This window comes from Rutilus rutilus (genome assembly GCF_951802725.1).
Source record: "Rutilus rutilus genome assembly, chromosome: 2".
In the NCBI taxonomy this organism is placed as follows: domain Eukaryota; kingdom Metazoa; phylum Chordata; class Actinopteri; order Cypriniformes; family Leuciscidae; genus Rutilus; species Rutilus rutilus.
Genome location: NC_140210.1, coordinates 49,165,777 through 49,192,870, shown reverse-complemented (window position 1 = coordinate 49,192,870; position 27,094 = coordinate 49,165,777). Strand labels below are relative to the sequence as shown.

Sequence of the window (27,094 nt, the reverse complement as noted above, 5' to 3'; positions counted from 1 at the left end):
GAACTGTTTTCTCATTTTTCTGCTTTCAATATTAAATTAAAAAACGACTGAACGAATGATACACGGATTCTGAAGCGATATGTTGAATGTGTGGTTTGACCTGTTTGGTCTTTTCAGGAGCTTTGCAGGAAGTTTAGCTTTTTTCATAATGAACAGCTGCATTTCTCTCATTTCTTGCGATGTTAAAAAAATACAGTATACACACACACACACACACACACACACATATATATATATATATATATATATATATATATATATATATATATATATATATATATATATATATATATATCAGAGGTGGAGAGTCCAGGGGTCAGAAAGTAAAAGTCCTGCCATATATTTATTCCACCCATGAACTCACACAGCAAAAACTCCAGTGTTAAATGAACTCTCCTGGGAGATTATTTGGCTCCAGACTCAAGAGTGTTAAAGTTAATGAGATAATTAAGTGATCGTTTGAGTGATGATTGAGCATTATTGAAAACACCTGATGTTAACAAGCAGAATTACTGAAGGAGAAAATCTCTTTTTTAAGTTGCCATTATGGTGATCAGTGTTTGCTTTAGTTGGGCTCTTGACCCTTAAACTAATAACTTTAGATTTTGTTTGGCTGTTGTATCTGGGTTATAACTCTCAGATGAACAAAGAGAAAGTTGATCAGGTGGTGTTGGTTATGTTTTGACATAACCATAATTTGACCTGAATCACAAAACTCATTTAGAGAGTTAAGTTTACCTTGTTGATTATAGCTGCCTGTGATTCTAATATTATGCCATGTTAATCATTTTCAATGTAATCAGAAAGATTTCTTGAAAGTTGTTCTGATCAAAGGACTTTGAAAAATTATATTATTTGGACACACTGACACCAAGAATCAGCCTGTGATTCTCAACAATGGTGACAATAATAAAGCATGTTGCAGTGCATTCTGGGTGCCACCAATCAAAACTCATCCATGGCTCCCATCATGCATTGCGGTATGAATAAATTATGATCTGAATTGTCTTGTTTTCCTAATTGAATATTCTTTTTGTCACCATTGTTGAGATTCATACATTGAATCTTGATGTCTGTGTGTGCCTTAAAGAAAGATTTAGATTTTTCTTTATCAGAACAACTTTTAAGAAATAATTTGAATTATATTAAAAAATCTGGAACTTAATCTGTAGAATTACTGTGATGTTGTAATGACCAATATACATTTAAGTCAGAGATTAGGCTCTAATTGAGTTCAGTGATTCAATGTTCAGTGTTCAAATATAACCAACACCACCTGATCAACTTTTCTTTTTGTTCATCTGGCTGTAATAACTCAGATCAACAGCCAAACAAAATCTAAAGATAGTCATTTGAAGGTCCACTGCCCAACTAAATCAAACACTAATCTCCATAACGGTGTCTAAAATTGTGATTTTTCTCCTTCAGTGATTCTGCTTGTTAACATCAGGTGTCTTCAATAATGCTCAATCATCACTCAATCAATCACTTAATTATCTCATTAACTTTAACACTCTTGAGTCTGGAGCCAAATAAACTCCCAGGAGAGTTCATTTAACACTGGAGTTTTTGCTGTGTGAGTTCATGGGTGGAATAAACATATGGCAGGACTTTTACTTTCTGACCCCTGGAATCTCCACCTCTGATTGTTTCACTTATGTTTGTTCAATAAACTGTGTGTTGGGTCACTGAAGTTCTGAAGAAACCAAATGACTCTCAAGCAGAGGTGGGTAATCCAGGGGTCAGAAAGTAAAAGTCCTGCCATATGTTTATTCCACCCATAAACTCAGCCATCTGATTTCACTAATTAGTTCTCTCTCCTGCTGAATTAGCAAATCCAGGTGATTGGAACAAAATACTGAGGAGGACTTTTACTTTCTGAACCTGGACTTTACTCCTCTGTTTACATATCTGTATAATGAACAATCATGTAGGTCAGTGTTTCCCAACCCTGCTCCTGAAGGACCCCCAACACTGCACATTTTCTTTGTCTCCATAATCAAACACACCTGATTCAACTCATCAGCTCATTTTGTTTGAAACGGTTTGGGAAACACTGATGTAGGTGCATGTAAGAATATGTAAACTTTCAAGAAATGAAAAAAATCCAGTTGTTTTTAAGAAAAGCAGTCTTTCCTAAGAAGTTCTTGATAAGATCGAACAGGTTGAACCACATGTTCAACACATCGCTTCAGGACAGAAAGTGTTTTTCGACCATTATTGAAGACACCTGATGTTAATCACTGAAGGAGAAACACAAATAAAATTATGGTGATCAGTGTTTGCTTTAGTTGGGCTCTTGACCAGGGATGGGCAAATGCTGTCCTGGAGGGCCACTGTCCTGCACAGTTTATCTCCAACCCTGATACCCAGTGGGCATCTTGACGTCAATTTAACATCAATATGACATCAACATTGATGTCAAAATGACGTCTCGAAATAGGTCAAAAATGAAAGTCATATTGACGTCAAAGTGTTGATGTCAATTTGATGTCAAGATTTTGACCTCTGCTGATGTCATTTTGCCAAACAAAAAGGTGAAACGCATGGCTGTACACTTATTACCAGCTTCACTTACACTAACCAGATTTACTTTATTTAATTTCCAGTTTAATGAAATCACATTTTGTATTTTAAAGTCACCATGATGGTGGTTAGCGTTTGCTTTAGTTGTGCTCTTGACCCTTGACTTTATAACAGAAAAATTTTCTCTGGCTGCTATAATTGTGTGTTTATAAAGCATTTTTGGTGTGACTAAAAAAGCCATGAGAAAATTAGATCAGGTGATGTTGGCTGTTTATTGATGATGATGATATCATCATGTAATTGCCTGAATCCCTGATCTTATTCAGTGTCTAATGCATTGATTATGTAGGACTTGTGGTTTTAATGTTTTATTCATAGTAGAAGTTATTTGAATCTACAGCATGTCTAGAAGTTTTATCAAATAATGTACTTGGTTTCTAAAAACTATTTAGTGCACAAAACCCTGTCATCTATGGCATTACTTAGACGCACACAGACATCAAGAAACAGCGTATGAATCTCAACAATGGTGACAATCAAACAAAATATCCAGATAATCAGATCAACTCCAGCTGCATAATTTATTAAAGCTGCAATGCATGCTGGGAGATTTTGGTGAGTTTTGATTGGTGGTACCCAGCATGCACTGCGGCATGAAGCATTTCATTGATTGTCACCATTGTTGAGAGTCATACACTGATTCTTGATGGCTAAGTAATAATGTAGAGGAAAGTTTAATGCACTAAATGTTTTTAAAATCTTTTATATTATTTGATAAACAACATTAATCTCATGCTATAAAATTAAATTAGAAAATAAGATTAAAACCACAAGTGCTATATAATCAAAGCATTAGACTCTGAATAAGATCAGGGATTCGGGCAATTACGTGATGATATCTTCATCACCATCAATAAACAGTCAACATCACCTGATCTTGTTTTCTCACGGCTTTTTTAGCTACAACAACAGAGCTTTATAAACACACAATTATAGCAGCCAGAGAAAATTTGATATTAAAAGTCAAGGGTCAAGAGCACAACTAAAGCAAACGCTAACCACCATCATGGTGACTTTAAAATGCTAAATATGATTTAATTAAACTGGAAATTAAATAAAGTAAATCTGGTTAGTTTTAAGTGAAGCTGGTAATAAGTGTACGGCCATGCGTTTCACCTTTTTGTTTGGCAAAATGACATCAGCAGCTCTAGGTCAAAATCTTGACATCAAATTGACATCGAAACTTTGACCTCAATATGATTTTCATTTTTGACCTATTTCTTGACGTCATATTGACATCAAGGTGCCCGCTGGGTAAACTCTCCTGTCTGTGCACTGAAAAAAATGTGGAGTGACATTTACTTAAAAAAAGCTAGCCAACTTTTTCCACACAGAAAGTGCTTGTAATCTTTACTCGGGCTATTTCAATTAGTAATTAATTGTAAAAGTAATTAAATTGAACAAATTATAATTGAGTAATAATTAATCAAATTAATTCCTTAAAAGTTAACCATTTAAAATGAGTAAAATTTACAAAATATCTTTTATTGCCAACATTGAAGACACCTGGTGTTAACAAGCAGAATACCATAATTAAAGTCACCATTATGGTGATCAGTGTGTGTTTTAGTTGGGTTCTTGACCTTAAATTATTAACTTTAAGTTTTGTTTGGCTGCTGTACCTGAGTTATAACAGCCAGATGAATGACGAGAAAGGGTGATCTGATGGTGTTGGTTGTGTTTTAACATAATCATTATTTCACAATCATTTGACCTGAATCACTGAACCTCATATAGAGTCAAATTTTTGAGTTAGGTTAACTTTATTAATTATAGCAGCATAATATTTTTAGCCTGTTCAATGCAATCCAAATGATCAAATCAATAATAAAAAATGTTTATATATATATATACACTTTTTCTAGGCACACACACACACACACACACACATATCAAGATTTTGCGTATGAATCTCAGCAATGGTGACAAACAGATCACCTCTGATCATAAGCTCATTATTTATTCATGCAGCAATGCATGATGGGAGCCATGAATGAGTTTTGATTGGTGGCACCCAGAATGCACTGCAACATGCTTTATTATTGTCACCATTGTTGAGATTCACAGGCTGATTATTGATGTCTGTTTGTCTCTTTTTTTGTATAAGAGAAACTTTTTGGAAATTATTTTTGTTTACATTGTAAAAGTTACAAATATTCTGCCGTACAAGGCCAGTGCTGCTATAATTAATATAGTTAATCTAACTAAAATGCAACAATTACAACCTATTTAAAGCCATATAGGCTGAAATCAACTGGAAATAAAAGAAGAAGATAAATCTCTTAAGATCTCAATAGAAGTTCTTTTTGACAACTAACAGAGGTTTAGATGTTGAGTGTTTATTGAAAATGTTTGGTCACCATTATGGTGATTTAGTGTTTCCTTTAGTTGGGCTGTTTGACTCTTGGCTTTTGTGAGTTTTTGATCTTTGCAACAGTGTGTATTAAAACACATTATTTATTGCAAAGAAAGCTAGAAACAAAGATAATTGGAGATAGTGTCAACTAGACTCTTTATGTATATATAAATGAACTACATTTTTTGATGATTGAGCATTAAAGATACCTAATGATAAAAAGCAGAATCACTGAAGAAAAGAGAAACACAAGAACTACAACTGACTAAATTTAATAACTGATTAAATCAACTGAAGATATATTTGAAGACACATTTGCAGCAGCAAAGAAAGCTAAAGTGAAACGAGATCAGGTGATGATGGTTTCCTGTTGATGGTTTTATAATCATCATGAAATAGACTGATTCACTGAGGTTTTTAAAATCTAACAACTGTGTTGTTCCATTAATATTTTCACATCACAAATCCTGTGTTACTGCAGCGTGAGATCCATGAAAGCTGGCCCTCATGTTGTTCTGAAGCTGAAGCTAATCTCTGGTGAACTTCTTGGCATACTCTTGTTGTCATAGCCAAAAACACTGCTTTACGTGTTCTATAGGTGTCTGCACTATGGGAGGGATATTCCCTCATATTTTGTGTGTGACACTTTCAGTTACTCTTATTCGGTTCATACATTCAGACACATGCTGAGAGACTCAGAGTGACTGCAAAATACACGATGACATCAAGATATACAGGTCAGTGCAAACTAAATAACCTAATATGACACTCACATAGTATATCTTAAAATCTCTACAGAAAGTTAAAGTAAGAGAAAGAGTCAAAATGTTTAAGTCACCATGATGGAGATCAGTTTTTGCTTTATTTGGGTTCTTGGCATTTCATTGTATAACATTAGTTTATCTCTGGCACTGTAACTGTATGTTTATAAAACAGTTGGTTTAGTACAAAAAATTAAAAATGAGTAAATATTATCAGGTGTAATGGTATCATAGCAACATAGTGACCTGATTAACTGATATCATTCTAAGGTTGCGTTTACACTTGGCCTTAACATGCGACCAGAGGTGGGTAGTCCAGGGGTCAGAAAGTAAAAGTACTGCCTTATGTTTATTCCACCCACACTCTAAAAAATGCTATGTTGGCTTTAATTAACTTTTTTATGTCAACTAGGTTATGTTGGATTTATGTAACATTATTTATTTCAATTAACTTAAGTTAATTACATAAGATTAATCCAATGCCGTTTAGTTGAATAAGGTTAACAGTCTTAATTTTGTTCAAAACAATTAAGTTAATTAAGTTCAATTATCCTAAAATTAATATTTTTACATTCAACCAAAACAAATAATCCAGTGACACAGCAAAAACTCCAGTGTTAAATGAACTCTCCTGGGAGTTTATTTGGCTCCAGACCAGGGGGGCAGCGTTTCATATTATTTTGAAGGTACCCCCGGGAGCCGCCATTGGCTAACAAGCCTTCACCTGCTGTTAGCATCCCATTGACTCCCATTCATTTTGGCGTCACTTTGACAGCGAATAACTTTACATCTGAGGCGTTTAAAGACTCCATTTGTCCATGGTTTATTTCTAAAGAAACACGACAATGTATAAAAGGCTCCATTACCTTGTATCCTACGTTATGGCCCCGTTGAAGCAGTTTTTGTAAAAGTAGGCTAACAATTGCGTCATAACCACGCGACTCTCTGGAAATTACCGTAGAGACAGGAAGAGAAGCTCGCATCAATCGGGGGGACGTGGAGGCATAAAGTCCGATAAAGTCAAGGGAGAAGCCCATAGAGAGTCATGACGTTGCTCCTGCTCCTAGCTCATGGACAGATCCTACTCACGCTTTCCGTCTCTGCAAGATTCGGAAGGGAATGGTTCAGATTTCGTTTGGCACAGCTACTAGAAAACTTACAACTGTCAGGCAGGTTGCTCACGTCACATCCACGTCGTCAAGCTCAGTTTGAGTCTGCGCAGTACGCTCGGCAATCAGGAAATGAGGGCTTCTAATCTGCTTCACTTCTCTCCGTTGAAACCTATGGGGTCGCTGTGTCCAGTTTATATACTGTCTATGCTCCAGACTCAAGAGTGTTAAAGTGTTAAAATATGAGTGTTAAATTAACACTCAAGAGTGTTAAAGTTAATGAGATAAATTAAGTGATTGATTTAGTGATGATTGATCATTATTGAAGACACCTGATGTTAACAAGCAGAATCACCAAAGGAGAATTTAATTTTAAGACACCGTTATGGTGATCAGTGTTTGCTTTAGTTGGGCTCTTGACCCTAAAATCATTAACTCTAGATTTTGTTTGGTTGTTGTATCTGAGTTATAACTCTCAGATGAACAAAGAGAAAAGTTTAACAGTTGGTGTTGGTTATATTTAGACATATGTTTTAACATAATGACATAATCAGTCACACTGAGACATTTTAAATGATACTAAACGTATAAAACTCGATGATAATTATTTACATTAAACCATTTAGATTTTTGGGTGAGTTTTTGGTGATCTTCGCATGGGGGAGAAGGAGTGGGGGATGAGGGAATGAAATGTGGATTAGAATGACTCCGATGTGAGAAGTGACTAGAGTTCGCTAGAGATACCGAGTTCTCCTTTAATTTCCAGAGAGGTCCTTTATTGACCTCTCAGGGCCTCAAGTACACTGCCTGGCATGTATCTAATTTCTCAAGTCTTACAGTTATTTCAGTCTTACATATGTTAAGATTTAAAATGTGCAATGTGTTTCCTGTTATGTTCCTTTTTCATTTATTTATTGAAATTTGGCATACATGTAGTTACAGGTGGGTCAGAGACAGGACTGACACTACACTGTAAAATCTAATTAGTTAGACTTGCTTAAAAAAAACTCCAAACCGATTGCCTTAAAAAGCTAAGTAAAGGGAAATAGGATGGTCACTTACACAAGAGTTAACTAAAAATTACTTTAAAGAGGACTTGGTCATTTACTTTAGATTATAGCTACCATTGCTGTTACCATTGTTGTGTTTTGCGTGCTGAATGTCTATTAAGAATTGAACGGGGCAATTTTTTATAGACTTTTCACTAATTTCCTTTACTTTTGCAGTTATGTTTTTTGCATTACTGATTTTTGGTAACAGTTAGATAGTACTCTTTTTTTTTTTTTTTTTAGTTACTAGAATTCTAGTGTAAGGGAACTATACTAAGCATTAAATATACAGCCAATGTGCTGCTTTTCCTGATATTTAGTGTGCAAAACAACTTAGACACTTTCAGTTACTGTTATTCAGTTCATACAGTCACTAGTGACAGACGGAGAGACTCTGACGAAACAAACCGCTGAACTGCAGTACATAATGGCATCAGGATGTGAAGGTCAGTCTAAATTAAACAACCTCACACACTGCAGCTAGTTTAATAATTAATAGCTTTTATTAAATTAAATTCCATACTGGTAGTTCTGATTCATAGAATAAAAATAATTAAATTTAAAATTAATTTAAAATATTTATTAGATTATTAATCAACCATGCTACAACCTTTTGATTATACGGGAAAATATATATTTCCACGTTTCATTACAGTGCATTATAGAAGAAGAAAAAACTCATGCTGTATTTGAAAACATGGAATAATTCTGCAAATATAATGGCCTATGGAGCTTATAATATGACAAAATGATTTGAATTTGAATTGTGTAAATTTGAATTATTTGCAAGTGTAATCTAACAAAATTGAATTTTAGGTGGTAGTTTAAATAGTTCTGAATTAGGGCTGGGCGATATATCGCATGACATCGTTATGCGCATCTCATCAGTAAAGCCGGTTCCTTGATTAGTAGTAAATCGCCATCACCTGCTTTCAGATGGAGCGACATGTACTACAAAGAGCCGTAGTTAAAGGTACAATATGCAATAATTTTACATTAAAATATCCCATAATCTCAAGGCCAGTGTTATATATTTTGTTAAGTTGATTACTTACAATATTCCAAATGTTTCGAACTATTTTTAAATCGTGAGAAAATTGCGATTTTAACCAAGGAAACGGGGCGTTAGAGCAGGGGGGAGATGGGAGTCGCCAGTCAATTGCGTCATATCCGCGTTACCGTCGGTTTCCGCTCGTACTGCGTGGAGTCCTGGACAAATGCGGAAGTTGTAGTTGTAGCGTCTTGTAGCGACAATGGGTAGAAAGCAACCACCAACTAATCTTCTTTTTAATATTAATTCAAATTCTCTACTTCTCGATGACTGAGGGGGGAAGATTTGTTCAGAACGTCTCATGATCATCACCGGTCTGACTAATTGAAGGAGCCCCCAGCACTAACACATAACTGGTCAATGGCTAGCTTTGTGGCCAACTACGGGCTGGTTAAGATAAAGACAGTGTCCTCACAGTCCAGAGCCATAAGTCACCCATCCTGGCGCCACAGAGTCTGCAAAAGACCCTTCTAATGACCCAACTAACGGAAAAGCTTGTCAATTTAAGGTTTTTAAAAGAAGAATCGACACCAGCAGATGTTACTGAAACCCCCGACAACATTCCTGAACACCTCCTCCTTAAGACCTCTGAACAAACAGAGTTCTGTCTCTTCACCAGAGAACTGATTCTTATCAATAACTATACATAAAATCATTCAAGAACAATTTTCAACGGACTTATAAATCAAACATCATGCAACTACAATGATTCGATTTTGTGTCTACAATAAATGTGTGTCTAATGTGCTTAGATCCCATATAATTCATGTAATTGTTATAACTGTTAGATGTTTGAAAGAAAGTGTGTTGTGTTTCATGTCAATATGATCGTATGCTCATGATTCAAAAGATGACTTGATTGAAATCTGTGTAAAATGTTCGTATTCTTATAATGGTAATGATGTCTAAACTGTGGCCTCTGTTCTCTCTGTTAGTAAGGAGAGCACAGATAAGCATGATTTACGATCAGAACTGAAAAGAACGTCACCTCCTAAATTCAGCCAGTGTCTAATTGGCCAGAACTCATCCTGGAGGTTGGACAAACTTTTAGTTTAAAACCTTAGACCCAAAAACAAATCTCTCTCTCTCGCTGCTCTCGGTGCTCTCTCTCGGTTCTCGCTCTGAAGAAGAACTCTCAACAAAGGCAGAACAAAGATGGGCAGAAAAAGATAAAGATCTAGAGCAAGACTAGTAACCATGTAACTGAGGAGCAGATCAACCCAAATTAAGATCAGATGGGTTAAATTCATTTCCAGTCATCTAACTACTCTCCATATCTCATTTCATTTCTTTCTTTGTGTTATTTTCCCTTTCCGATTGAAAGTCTCGGTTTTAAGTTAAGTTTTGCGGCAAAGCTTCGGTCAACGATTTACGGCTGCAACGAACACTTTCAACTTCAAAGACTTTTCATTCAGCAGCTCCAGCACACCACGTGACTGGAACGCGCCACAGACATTTATCCAAGCATGAGGAGGCCAGCCAACGAACGGACCGGGAAAACCCCTTTCACGCAACAAAAAGGGAATCCCCAAAAGCAAATACGCAAGTAGACTACCTCCAGACTTTTAAGCTGAAACTGGTGTTTTGATAAGGGTAATAACCAGTCTTAAGAAACGATAGAAGGGTTAAATTAATGATTGATGGTTCGTTCAGGTCATGTCTAAGTGCATATGGAATCGTGAGATTTCATCCTTTCACTCTTAAACCCACTCTTTCCTCACTCTATCCCTTTCTGCAACGCGTATGAATGTGTGCGTGTGTGTGCGTGTGTTTGTGTTAGATATTAGCTTATGTGTTAGTAGCCTATATAATCAATAAAGTATTGTTTGTATTTAAAAGAGATTACTCGTATGTGCTTATCAGATTTATTGTCTTGAACTTCGATTTAAGTTACCTATGCTGTTACCCTTAATTTACTTCGTAATTTATTGTTAGCTGGGGATTAATTCTTTCTTGGCCAGGAAGATATTATATTTCCTAGAGTTAATACTTGTTTATGCTTTCTGTTCATTGGATGAACTGATAAAATGATCATACTATTTATTCTGCTACAGTAAATTCTGAAAATAATTAAAAATAATTAAAATATTAATTATTGGTCATATTCCGTTATGAATAATAATTAATAATATTTATACGTGGGCGTATAAACGCTACAGTCTATCAAGCAACAAACGTTAGCTTGTTTCGTGCAGTCGTTGGAACACAATTATTCTTTACCGATTGCAGCTGGTTCTGTCGACAAAGCATGCTTAATTTTATATTTTCCAAATGTAGCATTCTGTAATAGTTATGTTTATGTAAGGGAAGTATTATTGCTTTAGATTTGTGTTTAGTTCATTGACATTGTTTATCACGTCTGGTGTTTATGGCCATGTAAATAAACATAGCATGTGTTATACATAAAGATTAATCAGTATTTTGGCAAATGATGTGGGTATGTTCGAATGTACTTTTACAACAATTGTTTAGAACACGTAAAAACTGCGGCGCGTTATCACAACAATGAATTCGACATACAGTAACATCTATGATAACCAATTTAGTATTAAACCTTACTTTTCTTGCGGTTAATTCATTTTAATGAAATAAAAGTGTGATGAAGTTCAAGAGTCAGGAAGGAAGAAGACAGGGGTCGGCGTGACTGGGACTCGTACTTTATTAAAAATAAAGCAAAACAAACAAAAGTCGCACATTCACTGTGACAACTGCGACGGCACAAAACAGTTCAAAAATGAGAGCTCGGATCCACCGGTTTTCTTTCTCTGCGTCCAATTTTCTCTTCAGTCTCTCTCTCCTTCCAGCGCGGCTTATAAGCGTCTCTCCACGTGGATCACAGCAATAAGACACAGGTGTTCGTCATTTGCACTTGACCTACTTGCGTACCGCTCTTCTCTTCTCTCTCCCATTACAGACCGCGCTGAACCGCGCCCCCCTCGCCACAAAAAGCATGTCATTATAAAAATAGAACTTAGCCTCATCCATGAACATGATTTTTCGATTCCCGTCTGACTGATTTACATCCACGGTGGAGTTTAAAACGACAGTTCCCATCATTCCACGCTCCTTCACATCGTCATCAAGCTACGCCGTTGTTGTTGTTTGGATGCAGCGCCCTCTAGCGGCAAAAAAAATCTTGCATATTGTAGCTTTAACTGACAAGCTGAGCCATATCGCATTAATTATCGCTGGCAATTTCTTCCTACATTTCTTCCTGCGTAGGGTAATGAGGAGGGCGTGGTTTACCTCAGACATAGCAATCGAGCTCAGAGTAAGCCAAGGCGAAGGGTTGAGGCCACAGTGACACCCTGTGGCGAAATACAATAAGTATAGCTCACTGACGTTGATACGGTCTGTGACTGCGAGGTATATGGTCAAAATCCTAAATCTTACTGTGTGACATGGATAGGCTACTCTTTATTCCGGACATGGCCGTAGAACATCGTTTGGTCTGGATTTGTAAAATGTCCTGGGCTAACAAACATGAAACAGGGACTCTGAAACGGAAGCGCTTGATATTTTCCATTTTTCGGTCAGAACTCACGGAAAGGAAGCAGGGCACATAGGCTATAGGCTACAGTGAAGTCGACGCAAGCATATTGACCAATGCTTTTGAAACGAGACCATTTGCTATAATCTGAATTTGCTATAACCTATAGACCCCTTCACGGTTGACGTCACAGGAAAATTCGAAGTTCGCAGTGCGCATGTCGGGGTCAGAAAGTTCATTCCATCCCATTGAATTGTGTGTTAACCAGAGAATTTCTCGTCAAGAAAAAAAATGCCTACTTGTTGCGTCGTGGACTGAAAATCACACCAGTTGTGGAGTCAAGTTTTTCAGGATCTCATCCGTTTAAAAAAATAAAAAGACGACATCTGTTCAGATCTATTTTTTTTTTTTACAGTCTATGGTTCAGATAGATACTGCTATCTGCTAAGTAGGCTAGCATGACACAGGTCACAATAATGCCAGATATCGAACTTCACTTAACTATTAAACCAGTATACAGTTTACAGAAAACATTTGTTTACTTACCAGGGCTTAACTCCGTGTGTTGTTACAATAACTGTCATATAACACAATAACACTACAAACACGAGCATCTTTGATCGTAGCATTGTCCCAGTCTGCCCGTTTATAAAAAAAAAATAATACAGTTCGATAGAACTGTTTGGTTTGTTACCACAGTTATCTGTGCTTCCTCAGCGATGAAGTTCCACATTTGTGGCTATCCAACACGAAAACGCAAGCAGCAAATAAGCCGTTCACAATATTTTCTTCAGATAACTCCAAATTTCTCCCACACACCGGACTTGATTTTTGATGACTGTCGACAACTTTACAATCTCCACTAGCTATTCTTTTCTTCAACTCCTCAGCATCCATCTCGACGACTGCAAGCAGATCGCGCGCGCGCGGTTATGAGGAATTTTTAAAAGTGGAAGTAGCCTATAGGTAACGTTATAGATCCTGGGAGGGCGTGGTGCGTGGGAAAAAATAAACTGATGTGGATTTTAATTTATTTTATCAACTTGAAATACAGGCATATTATGTGTTCCTAAAAATATGCATATATTTTTACGTTTGCATGTGATTGTTTTAAACCCGTGTTTAAACCCGTGTTACCCCCGTGGCTGACCCGACCCGCACCCGACACAGTTGAATATTTTTCACCCGTTTGAGCAAAATTTGCAGGTCACCCGTCCGAACCCGTGCAGGACTCTAATCAGACAATCGCCATTAGCTAAAACAAGTTTATTATGGTTCTGTTCCCGTTCCTGTGATGACAAAAACAGTGCATATGCCCTATGTCTATTAGCCGCACCATTTTTCTGACCCCATGCTGCGCGCGCACCCAACCTAGGCGTTCGATGTTTACAAACATTGAAGGGGTCTATAGCCTATTTTCTGGACTGTATAGGCTAAATCACGTTTTATCATGAAACATGCTGTGATTTATTCCAAAGTGACTCAGGCATATATAAGTGAAAGTGAGATGTTTAACACATAATCATCATCATTAAAAGTAAAGAACAAAATGATCTTACCAGGGCTAGAGTTAAACCCCGGTTAATTCTCAATAAAAACTTCTGTAGACTTCTGACAGAAATAAAGTCAGTCTGGTTAGTAATAAGTGAAGCTGGTAATGCTGTTTGTGGAGTTGTTTAATCCTCCTCTGCTGAGATCTTCACAGATTTAATGTCTTCTTTTCTCTTCAGTTGATTTCATCTGAGGCTGTGGCTGAAGTCAGTTGTAGTTCTTGTGTTTCTGCTCGTCTCTTTTTTCTGTTCTCTTCTTTCTTTCAGTGATTCTGCTTGTTAACAGGCTTATTAAGGCTGAGATGACTCCATATTTAATATACACAGACTTTGTGGCTCAGATAAGTTCCAGTTCTGGTTTATTTATTTTTTGGCTGACATGTGGCATTGCTATGGCCTGCTTGTGGCCCAGATCTGGCAAACAGGAGCGGTCCACTCAAGTGCTATCATTCCACGCTGCATGTGGGCCAGATCTGGGCCGAAACAATGTAGATCATGATGTCTGAGTGTGACTGCATGATCAACTTGATCAAAATATTTTATGCACGTGTATTCGCTATAACAACCGCCTCGCTATACATTATCCCGCTTATTACATGGCTACCTACCAAATAAATCAATAATTTGACACAAATTATTGATTTAATAAAGGAGTTTATTGATTTAAAAACGCTTGTATTGCTTCTAAAGAAAATAGTCCGTTCCGCGTCCATAGCAACGCTCTGTTTTTCATGGCAACGGTCTGTTATACTCCGCAGCGGTCTGTTATCAAGAAATAACAGACCACATTCTACATTGGAATTCAGCCAAGCCATGTAATAAATAAATGTAATGAATTATTATTTAATTATGAACCAGTATTTCCATTGTGCAGCGTTTAATGCAGTAAAGTTGACAGAGTGGATCAGGTATTCTGAGCTGGTGTGAGTGAGTGGAGGCGGGGCTAATTTGCATTTTCATATGTCCACTTATACTAAATGAAGCAAGGTTGTAGATTTACATCTAAGCTATTTTAAGGCATGAATATATATGTGATGCGATCTGGGAAAACCCGTCGGATGTCGCGCTGGGCCGTTCTCTTACGAGAGATACTCTCGTACTGCGTAGAATACGCTAGGGGAAAATCCTTTTCCACGAGAATACTGAAGCCAAAAAATTATCCTTTAATTTTGTATTAATGTAAAACGCGTTGCGGCAGCATACAGACATAGGCGAGGCAGCTCGCGCGCCTATTGGCTGGTCTGCTGGCAACTGCTTAAGCCTATCGAGCGAGACCTAGAGTGACGTCAGACCCAATGAGGGCGCTTCGCGCCCTCTGCGTCACGTCCCGCCGAGACGGGCGTGGCTTAGGTCTATAAATACCGCTCGCAGGCATTATTTCTCTGATTTTTCATCCTTCAGCGAAGCAACTCACATCGCTGGATCCGAGAAGAAGCCGCGCTGTTGAAGAAGCACCTCAGCGGGACGAGTCGACGAAGCTGCTGGCCGCGCCGCCTTCATCGCCTTCCTGCTGCGCTATCCAGCGCCCATATCCTTTTTTGCACTGTGTGTGTGTGTTCGCCGGCGCGACTCACACTATCTAAAAGAGCTGCGTCTTTTTCAAGATGCCTGCTTGTGGCTCGTGCAAAGCCACACTCAGCGACGGGGACCGCCATGTCATCTGCGCTTCCTGCCTGGGTCAAGAACATGCAGCTCTCGCGCTCGCTGATGGCGGCTGCCATCACTGCGAGCTGTTGCCATTAGCGACTCTGAGGACTCGCTTGGCACTGTTCAACGAGACTGCGCCCACACCTGCTGTTGTGCCGCGCCGTAAAAAGCGCCGCGCTCAGCGAATCCCGGAGCCCTCTCTCAGCCGTCAAAGCTCGCCGGTGCGCCCGCCTGCTTCTCCGGTTTCATCAGCTTCACTTCCGGACGGACAGCGGCCGCGGTCTGCCGCCGCTTCTGTCGATGACGCTGATGAGATCGACGCGCTGCTACGAGAGGGGGATTCCTGCTCTCTCATAGCATCAGGCAGTGAGGATTGGGCGAGCTCTGGGGATCCCGCCCCCCCTGCCCGTGCTTCTACGGGAAAGAGAGAGAGCATTGAGGCGGAGCTCATGCGCGTGCTCACTCAGGCCACGGCGAGCCTCGGCCTCGAGTGGATTACGCCTGAGCAGCCTGCTCACAACCGGCTGGACGGCTACTTCCTGCCTGGGGAGCGCGTTTCACCTGCATCCAAGCCAGCGCCCTTTCTTCCTGAGCTTCATGAAGAAGTCGCTAAGTCTTGGGGCTCCCCTTTTTCGGCCAGGACACGATCCTCTGTCTCTTTGGCGTTCTCCGCTGTCGACGACGCAAAGAACAGAGGCTACCACTCCCTACCGCCGGTCGAAGAGGCTATTGCAGCGCACTTATGCCCGCCCTCTGCTGGACGGCGTGCTAAGATGGCGCTGCCCTCAAAAGCCTGCCGCACGACGTCAGCCCTGCTCCGCCGCGCTTTCTCCGCCGCCGGGCAGGCCGCGTCAGCGTTGCACACTATGGCCACGCTCCAGATATACCAGGCCGATCTCCTCCGCCAGCTGGACGAGAGAGGACCTGACGCAATCTGTGTGCCGGACTTGAGGAGCGCTACAGACTTCGCTCTTCGCGCCACCAAGTCAGCAGCACAGGCCATTGGACGGAGCATGGCCTCGCTCACCGTGTCTGAGAGACATCTGTGGCTTACGCTCTCTGACATGACTGAGTCAGAACGCACCGCGTTCCTCGACGCGCCGCTTTCCCCTGCCGGCCTCTTCGGAACCTCGGTCAAAGATTTCGCCGATAGGTTCGCTGAGGTGCAGAAAGCGACCCAGGCCATGAAGCACTTCCTCCCGAAGCGCTCCGGTTCTGCAGCAGGCCGTGCGAAACCGTCTGCTCAGAGCTCACAGCCTAAGCCTCCGCCCGCCGCCTCCTCTTCTCAACGCCGCCAAACCCAGAGCTCGAGACCGCGCTCTCGCTCATCCGGCCGCCGCCCCGCCCCGCGTGGCCCGCGGCAGAAGATTGCGTTGAAGCCAGAGGCCCCGAAATCGTCCTAGCACGCCTAGGAAAGCGACGGTGTCCAAGTCCCGCTGCGGCCGGACTTCCACCAAAGCTTGCCGCTCGTCCAGTTCCAGGAAATGTGACTGGTCCAGCGTATTTAGCAGCCAACAAGCCGGTTCCATTACCCGCTTGCCTGCACACAAAAGCCGTTTTTACGGCTACCCAGATAAATCCCTTAAAGAGTGTATTTTCTGGTGTCCCGGCCACGGCCGACGGTGTTTCATGTGTAGAAAAAATGCCCACTACTCAGTGCCCATTCCTACACACAAGCACAGCCCTTCACACAGGGCCCGCGCACATAAAATCGACTCAGATCGATTGCGCTTCAAATGTAGCAAAAGTGCCCACTACCCAGTGCCCACAAACGCTACTTCCCACATGTCTCACGGTCCCTGTAAACACAGGACCAGTATGCATATGCTCTGCTCACGCGAGCAATGCTGTAAAGGTGGTGTATGTGCCCGCTGCTCTGCGCCCACGCCCACACACAGACATGAAACCAGCCCAGCCCTCCTCCTCTCAGCTAAACACTGCGGAGGAGTCGAGCGCGGGCATTCTGCCCGCTGTTATCAGCGCGCCCCCTGCCTCAGATGTCATGAGCGCGACGCTTATGTCACAGCACACAAAAGCCGCTGTATCGCGAGCCGATCAGAGCGTGCTTCGCATCCAGCCCCTAACTACTCGCGCACCTGCGTGGGAAAAGCTTCCCGGGGTTTCGAGATGGGTGCTGAACATCATAAAAGAAGGCTATTCGCTGCAGTTTCGCCGACGCCCTCGCCGCTTCATGGCGCGCGTCGAGACCACGGTAGAATCGAAAGTAGCTCATCTACTTCGAGCCGAGATTTTGAAACTGTTGAGCAAAGGGGCTATAGAACCCCTATCTCAAGCTCAAAGCGAAGGGGGGCTTTACAGCAGATACTTCCTGGTGCCCAAAAAAGACGGGGGTCTCAGACCCATACTAGATCTGCGGCAGCTGAACAGAGCGCTTATGAAGCGCCAGTTCAGGATGCTCACAACCAGAAAAATCCTTGCGCATGTCCGCCAGGGGGACTGGTTTGTGTCAATAGATCTAAAGGACGCGTATTTTCAAATACAGATAGCGTCACGTCACAGGCGATTTCTAAGATTCGCCTTCGAGGGCCAGGCATATCAGTACACAGTCCTGCCTTTCGGCTTGTCCCTGGCACCCCGTACATTTACGAAGTGCATGGACGCAGCGCTCGCACCCCTCAGATTACGGGGCATACGAGTGCTGAACTATCTGGACGACTGGCTGATTCTAGCCCAATCTCACTCAGAGCTCGTAGAGCACAGGACCATTTTACTCGATCACCTCGAGAATCTCGGTCTCGCAGTGAACTGGGAAAAGAGCTCGCTTTTCCCCAGACAGATTATATCTTTTCTGGGAATAGAGCTGAACTCGCTGCTAATGACAGCACGCCTGTCATCTCAGCGCACATTGGACATTCGGCGCGCAGCCGGCTCGTTCCGCTGCGGCGCGATAGTCCCTCTCAAAGCCTTTCAAAGGATGCTCGGTCTGATGGCCTCAGCATCTTCAGTTCTCCAGTTGGGCCTTCTGCGCATGCGCCCACTGCAGTTCTGGCTCAGAAAGAGAGTACCACGCACAGCGTGGGCCTCCGGTCGGCTTCGCGTCAAGGTCAATCAAGCATGCATTGCAACTTTGAAACCTTGGGAGGCAAAAGACTGGTACCAATCAGGTGTAAGCCTGGGGACTTCCTCGAGAGTGATGGTGGTGTCCACGGACGCATCCACCTCGGGATGGGGAGCGCTGCTCGAGGGCAGACCGCTTTTTGGCCAATGGTCAAAGCAGGAGAAGCTCTTACATATCAACTGCCTCGAAATGTTGGCAGTGAGCAAAGCGCTCACGCGCTTTTGTCCCCTCATAAAGGGACACCACGTGCTAATACGTTCAGACAACGTCTCAGTGGTGTCCTACATAAATCGCCAGGGCGGCCTCAGGTCCCTGACTCTGTACAGGCTAACCAGGCGCCTCCTGATATGGGCCCGCAGCAATCTGCTCTCGCTGAGAGCAGCGCACGTGCCAGGGCTCCTAAATATAGGACCAGACAGACTGTCCAGGAACCAGGTTCCGACAGGAGAATGGTCTTTGCACCCACAGACAGTCCAGCTGCTGTGGAAGAAATTCGGCAGAGCGGAAGTAGACCTGTTCGCGTCTCAAGAAAACGCTCACTGTCCAGAATTTTTCTCGAAGAGCAAGGACGCGCTGACCCACGAGTGGCCTCGCCGTCCTCTCTACGCTTTTCCCCCCGTCTCCCTCCTGACTCAGGTGGTAGAACGGGTCAGGGAAGAAGGATGCTCAGTGCTGCTTGTAGCCCCACTTTGGATGAGCCAACCTTGGTTCCCAATTGTGATGCAGTTAGCGAGCACCGCCCCGTGGCCAGTGCCTCTGAGGAGGGATCTCCTCTCTCAAGCCAACGGCTCGATTTGGCATCCTCACCCAGAGCTGTGGTCCCTCCATGTGTGGGCCATCAACGGGTACCCGCTGACCTCCCACAGGGAGTGTTAAACACTATCACACAGGCCAGAGCTCCGTCTACGCGACGTCTCTATGCCTCAAAATGGTCAGTGTTCTCTAGCTGGTGCACAGCTCGTGGTGTGTCACCCCTGCATTGCGGTGTGACGGAGGTTCTCTCCTTCCTACAGGAGCTGTTGGATAAGGGCAGGTCCCCTTCCACGCTCAAAGTCTATGTAGCGGCCATAGCAGTGTTCTCTTCGACCACACTCGGCCAGTCTATTGGAAGGAACGATTTAGTCATTCGCTTCCTTCGAGGAGCTAAGAGACTGAATCCTCCCAGACCTCCCACAGTCCCTATATGGGACCTTTCTACGGTACTGGAAGCCATGAAAGGTCATCCATTTGAGCCCTTGCAGAAGATTGATCTTAAACACCTGTCTTTCAAGACAGCGTTTCTTCTGGCTCTCGCTTCAGTGAAGCGCATAGGGGACTTACACGCGCTCTCAGTAAGCGCGACGTGCATGGAATTTGGGCCGAATGACTCTAGAGTTATACTCAAACCTAAGCACGGTTATGTTCCTAAATCCCTCAATACACCGTTCAGAGCACAGGTCATTTCCCTGTCTGCCCTGCCGGTCACTGAAGGAAATATGGACGAAAGCTCCCTTTGCCCAGTCAGGGCGTTAAGAGCTTATGTGTCTCGCTCGTCTGTTTTCAGACAGACGGAGCAGCTCTTTGTTTCGTTCAGCGGGCGTTCTAAGGGACTAGCCGCTTCGAAACAGACCCTATCCAGATGGGTAGTGGACGCAATAGCGCTAGCTTACACAACCAAGGGCATGCAGTGCCCGCTGGGTGTCAAAGCGCACTCCACGAGAAGCATGGCTTCATCGTGGGCATGGTCAAGTGGGATTGCCTTGCAAGATATTTGTATGGCGGCAGGCTGGGCCTCTCCGTCTACATTTATAAGGTTTTACAACCTAGAGGTTCCCGCACTACAGGCCAGACTACTGTCGGTCTAGTATGGCCAAAATCTCATAACTGGCGCTGTCAGTTATGCAGCTATTGAGTATTGCAATCCTTGCTCTATGCTGCTATAAGGAAGATAGTGGCTAACCCCCCTCTCTTCCAGGATTCCCTGTGAGTCCCCTGGGTGATTATGTACTGTATGAACTCCGGGCTGTCGCCCTTGAGTCTATGGTATCAGATCCCAGCACGCACGGCGTTTTACAGTAGGTTCCCCTAGCGTATTCTACGCAGTACGAGAGTATCTCTCGTAAGAGAACGTACTCGGTTACTAACGTAACCTCGGTTCTCTCTAGAGAGAGGAACGAGTACTGCGTATCCTGCCGTGCCTGCACGCGCTCTGGTTGCTTCGACTATGAAAAACCAGAGAAATAATGCCTGCGAGCGGTATTTATAGACCTAAGCCACGCCCGTCTCGGCGGGACGTGACGCAGAGGGCGCGAAGCGCCCTCATTGGGTCTGACGTCACTCTAGGTCTCGCTCGATAGGCTTAAGCAGTTGCCAGCAGACCAGCCAATAGGCGCGCGAGCTGCCTCGCCTATGTCTGTATGCTGCCGCAACGCGTTTTACATTAATACAAAATTAAAGGATAATTTTTTGGCTTCAGTATTCTCGTGGAAAAGGATTTTCCCCTAGCGTATTCTACGCAGTACTCGTTCCTCTCTCTAGAGAGAACCGAGGTTACGTTAGTAACCGAGTACGTTTTCAGTAAATTCCAAAATAGTTTTAATGTCAGTTTTTTTGTCAATTTTTTTTTTTTCATTAAATTATTATTCTATAACATCTTTTCTCTTATCTCTGAAAATATCTTGGCAAAATTCCATTGTTTAGTGCAGAAAAACAGTGATTTATAGTGTCAAGCTGAAAATACTCTCTTTCTCTAATGCATTCTATGCGACCATTTTCTCTAACGCCCGGCAGAGGTGAAAAAAAAAAACAATCGCCGTATATCCCATACACCTGTCCGTCTCTTAACACTACAAAGATAGTTTACCTTTAAAATAAACCACATACATGTACAGTGAATGTGTATAGTGCGCATTTCGCGCCAATCCTGTTTAAACTATAACGTCACGCAGTTTTATAACAATCGCGAGATGGAGGACAAGAAGCGTCCCGTTAAAGCTAATGTTGCAGGTTTTTTTTGTTTTTTCAAAATTAATATAACCTTGTATGAAAATACCATATGAAAAGTAAATGCAGGATTAAAAATTGTTTTGCAAGACATAAGGGCTCAAATTTAATAGAAAACGTGACAGTTTCCTTGACCGTGTTGAAAAAAACGCTTTTTTTCACCATCGCGTCATATGACGTCACATGAGGGAGTCATTTGCTGGCTCTGCGTTCGCTCAGTGCGGAGTAGGTTGGTATCGTTGGTGTTCAGTTGGAGCGGTCGTGATTCAGTGTGTTTTCGCTGGTTATTGTATTTCAATTAATAATCGTCATGGTAAATGATTGTGAATTATGGCCTGTCAGGACATCGAGTCCACAGGTTTCCGAATAAGAAAAAGGACGGTGCGATCTTCCGTGCCTGTGTGCGTTCTGTGCAGGGTAAGAGACGGGACTTCACTTCTGCTTCTGCTTTGAAAAACGCGGTATTGTGTAGCATTCACTATAGACCGAATGATTATAATCCCGGCGATATGTGCACACTGTTCCGGCTCCTTCATCGGGTCGCCCGGTCCGTCGTCAGCATGTGGTTCGGCCGCCGGCAGGACACATGGCGCTCACGGATCCGTCAGAGATCACTTATTGTACATCTGTTTTACAAAATGTGCCTTGTCTTAATTTAATTCATTAACATATCCTACATAAACTTGTAATGTAATGCATTTATGTGTTTGTTATTAGTCTGCAGCCGACACTTATTATTATAAATCTTATTTAATTATTATAAATATTATGTTCTATAATTCATTTTCAATCTGTACAAACCGACTTTAATGTTTGTGTTGGCTGTTTCTACATATAAAGTTTTTATACAGTAAGACAGTTGTGATTGTGATAATTTTTTTATTCATCGTCACCAAATGGGTTAATTCAAAGCCTTTATAAAGTCCCTCTTCCTCTGGAAACTGTCTGCTAATGGCTGACACACACAACACATGCAGGTAAGGGTCTAAGTACTAGCTTTGCTATTGCCTGATACATGATGATAATAATCTGTACAGTTGTGATCTGAGCATAGTGTTATAGACTACATATCGTCGGCTAACACTGTTCTCTCGCCCTGTTCTCCTCACACCACAACTCACCGTTGTTCTGTCTAACCCTGGCCTGTCCTGCTCACTTGGCTTCATATCAGGCTCATAATTATATGATATCATCATATATATCAATTATATGAATTATATATATCATACGAGTAAACATTTAGGCTACAATTCCCCCAGCTTTCCGAGCTGTCATTGCGATCCATTGCTTTCCTATTGTTTACTTTGACCGCTCTCCCTCATGTTACGTCACTTCCGGTTCGGCGGTTTTCAAATGCGGAAGTAAAATTTTCCTCACAAAAACGACTCCAGAAGCCTAAATAGCGTTTTATAAGTATATGTTTATATTTAAATCTAGTTCCTACATTATTTTTCTATACATTTGCTCACTGGGTACTCTAACCTGCAACATGGGATTTAAGTGTGACAGTTAATTAAACCTGTTTTTCTCAAAATTCCTTTCCAGAAAATCATAGCGATCGGCCGACTTCAGATAAGCATAGCTTTTGCTAACAACAAGCTATGATAAAAATAAAAACAGATTTGGAAAGGGCTTGATACCAGCTTCCATATGATATCAAAACCTGTAATAGGTAAAATTTCACCATGTGGTGGGTTTTCCCAGATCGCATCATATATATATTTTTTTTTTCACAGGAAAAACGTTTACATATGTAGTTTTAGTGATGAGTTTTAAGGGATAATATTATTGACTTACATGGAGACTTTAAGGACCTAGCAGTATTTTATAACTTATTTTGTATTTTGAATCACACAGGCCAATGATGTATAGACTGAGAAGAGCAGCCGTGTATTTAATAGCAAATGTCTTTCCTTTCAGACGTTGCAGAGAAACTGTCCGACCTCTCTTTTTCATCTGATGAAGAGTCAAGTATTTATACCTCAGATTCTGAAGGTGAGAGAAATCTGAAAGTTCAGACATTGTACGTGCTGATTGCATTTAATGTTAATGAAAAAATGTATAAAAATATACTTAAATACTGTCTACATATTTATTTATTTTTTTCTGAATGTGCTCATATGTGACCCTGGATCACAAAACCAGTCACACGAGTCGCACGGGTATATCTGTGGCAATAGCCAACAATACATCCCAGTCAACACGTTGATCTCACAGTGAACTGTGTACTGTAGTCACATTCAAATCCAGACTCAAAACACATCTGTTTAGCTATGCATTTAATGAATGAGCACTGTGCCAATGTTCGTCCGACTGTTTGAACTGTACTGTATTTTCTGTATAAACTGTTTTAATTATTCTTATTCTTTTTATTATTTTAATTTCTTCTATGTAAAGCACTTTGAATTGCCACTGTGTATGAAATGTGCTATATAAATAAACTTGCCTTGCCTTGCCTTGAACTCTCCATATGACCACAATGTGAGTTCACAGTGAGCTAAAAGTGTAACCTCACAGCGCACTCGCTGTGTGCTCATTTTATGGCCACAATATGAGGTCACCCCAGCTATAAATGTTATTGGATTTGAACATTTTAGTTGAAAATGAAAATTAGGTTGACGTCTAAACATTTGATGTCAGGCTCCAACTTTGATGTCAGGCTCCAACTCCACAAACAGCATTACCAGCTTCACTTATTACTAACCAGACTGACTTTATTTCTGTCAGACGTCTACGGAAGTTTTTATTGAGAATTAACAGGTGTTTAACTCTAATGTGTTTCATTTGAAGTCACCATAACAGTGATTAGTGTTTCCATTAGTTGGGCTCTTAACTCTTATTATATCTTTTGTCTTTTTTGGCAGCTGTGACAGTGAGTTTGTCAAACACATTTGCAGCAGCAAAGAAATCTAAAGTGAAACGAGATCAGGTGATGATGGTTACCTGTTGATGGTTTTATAATCATCATGAAATAGACTGATTCACTGAGGTAATTTGAATCTAACAATTGTGTTGTACCAATAATATATTCTCATCACAAACCCTGTGTTACTGCAGCGTGAGGTCCAACAATATTATAACAATCAGTTAGAAGATTTTAACAAACATGAACATGAAAAATGAATCCACTGTGACACACAGAGATATCAAAAATCAGCACATGAATCTCAACAAGGGTGACAATATATAATTTTTTTTAGATAAACAGATTAATTCATAACATCACTGAAAAGCTACTAAATGTCACAAAAAAAAAAAAAAACAGCAAAAAATAAAAGCACATATTTAGAATTAAAATAATAGGACAATTCAGCTGCATAATTTATTCATGTTGCAATGCATGCTGGGAGTTTTGTACAATGATGGTACCCAGCATGCATTGCAGCAAGGTACTTTAGATTGTCACCATTGTTGAGATTCATACGTTGATTATTGATGTCTGTGTTTGTTATCGAACAGTAATTTTTCATGCTCATGTTTGTTAAAATCTTCTAATTGATTGTTATAATATTGCTGGAACTCATGCTGCAGTAACACAGGGTTTGTAATGAGAATATATTATTGGTACAACACAATTGTTAAATTCAAATTACCTCAGTGAAACAGGTTACTTCATGATGATTATAAAACCATCAACAGGTAACCATCATCACCTGATCTCATTTCACTTTAACTTTCTTTGCTGCTGTAAATGTGTTTGACAAACACACTGTCACAGCGGCCAAAAGAGATAAAAGATATAATACGAGTTAAGAGCCCAACTAATGGAAACACTAATCACTGTTATGGTGACTTCAAATAAAACACATTAGAGTTAAACCTCTGTTAATTCTCAATAAAAACTTATGTAGACTTCTGACAGAAATAAAGTCAGTCTGGTTAGTAATAAGTGAAGCTGGTAATGCTGTTTGTGGAGTTGTTTAATCCTCCTCTGCTGAGATCTTCACAGATTTAATGTCTTCTTTTCTCTTCAGTTGATTTCATCTGAGGCTGTGGCTGAAGTCAGTTGTAGTTCTTGTGTTTCTGCTCGTCTCTTTTTTCTGTTCTCTTCTTTCTTTCAGTGATTCTTTTTGTTAACAGGCTGAGATGACTTCATATTTAATATACACAGATTTTGTGGCTCAGATAAGGTCCAGTTCTGGTTTATTTCTTTGCTCTTGGCTGACATGTGGCATTGCTATGGCCTGCTTGTGGCCCAGATTTGGCAAACAGGAGTGGCCCACCCAAGTGCCGTAATTCCACGCTGCATGTGGGCCAGATCATCTTTCCACGTGTGCCAGATGTGGGCCGGATCTGGGCCGACACAATGTTGCTATGTGGGTATTGTGGTCACAGTTTGAGCACACAGTGAGAGCGCTGTGAGGTTACACACTTTTAGATCACTGTGAACTCAGATTGCTGACGGTGTGACCACATGGTGACATCACTGTGAGATCAAAGTGTTGACTGGGAGTTCTGCAGGGTCACATATGTCTAATATGTTTGTTTATTTGAATGTTCTCAAATAGTTTGAGCGCTCAAATATGTATCCAAATAGGTCTATAGGACATCAGTATTTTCAGCATAAATACAATCTGATTTTCTACAAAGATTTTTCCTTATTCACGAATCTCACTGCTGTTTGTCTGCTGATTGACACACCACCCTCAGAAGAAGAGAAGAAGAAGAGGCAGAGAGCGGAAGACCAGTGGAAGACTTCAGTAGAGGAGAAAAAAGAGAAGAAGAAAAGGCGCCGTAAGCGGATCTTCAAGATGGCGTTGGCGGGAGTCGCTATCGCAGGAGCTGCAGTGGTCACTGGTGGACTCGCGGTTCCTGCTGCCTTAGTGGCAAAAGGAGCTGTTGTCGTAGGCGCAAAAGTCGTTGCAGATAAAGTCAGGGATAGGAAAAATAAATAAATGACTCATTATAAACCCTTACAATAACTGCAAGAGTCTCTTACCATTCTTGACAACTGATTAAACATGATTTCTCAAGCTTAAAGAACATTAAAGGATTCTATGAGGCGCTTCATATTTGGAACCTCTAAAAGTTTCCATAAAAGCCTTTTTAGGGGTTCAGTCATAGTCCTTTATGGTTCTTCATAGTCAGGAAAAGGGATCTATAGAGAATCCCAATGAACCTGTTTCTAAGAGTGTACAATACATGCATATACAGTATTTTTCAATGATAAATGTCTGATGTGGAGACACGTTTAGTGTTCAGCAAAACATTCCTATTATAATCGAAAACTGAGTATAAATCAAATTGTGTAATCAAATCATAAATGATGTCCTCATGGTTTCTATATGAAGATTATTTGCTGTTGTCTGTTCTGGTTATGGTTTCCTGTACCTCATGTTTTTAGTTTTTCAGTTTTTCAATGGGTTCTTTGTTTATTACTTTTTCTGTGAGTGGTTAGTTTAATTTCTGGTGTATCTCTACAATTTTGATCTAG

The 27,094-nt window shown here is 41.2% G+C and overlaps 1 protein-coding gene across 1 annotated transcript; it reads left to right on the top strand.

Moving 5' to 3' along the window:
* The first annotated feature begins 5,607 nt into the window (after nt 1–5,607).
* Nucleotides 5,608–26,698, top strand: LOC311283837 (uncharacterized protein). The gene is made up of 3 exons (XM_084398570.1): nt 5,608–5,679; nt 23,581–23,655; nt 26,311–26,698. Exons 1-3 carry the CDS (start codon nt 5,661–5,663, stop codon nt 26,553–26,555), a joined length of 339 nt encoding a protein of 112 aa, XP_084254696.1. The 5' UTR covers nt 5,608–5,660; the 3' UTR covers nt 26,556–26,698.
* Nucleotides 26,699–27,094: the final 396 nt, after the last annotated feature.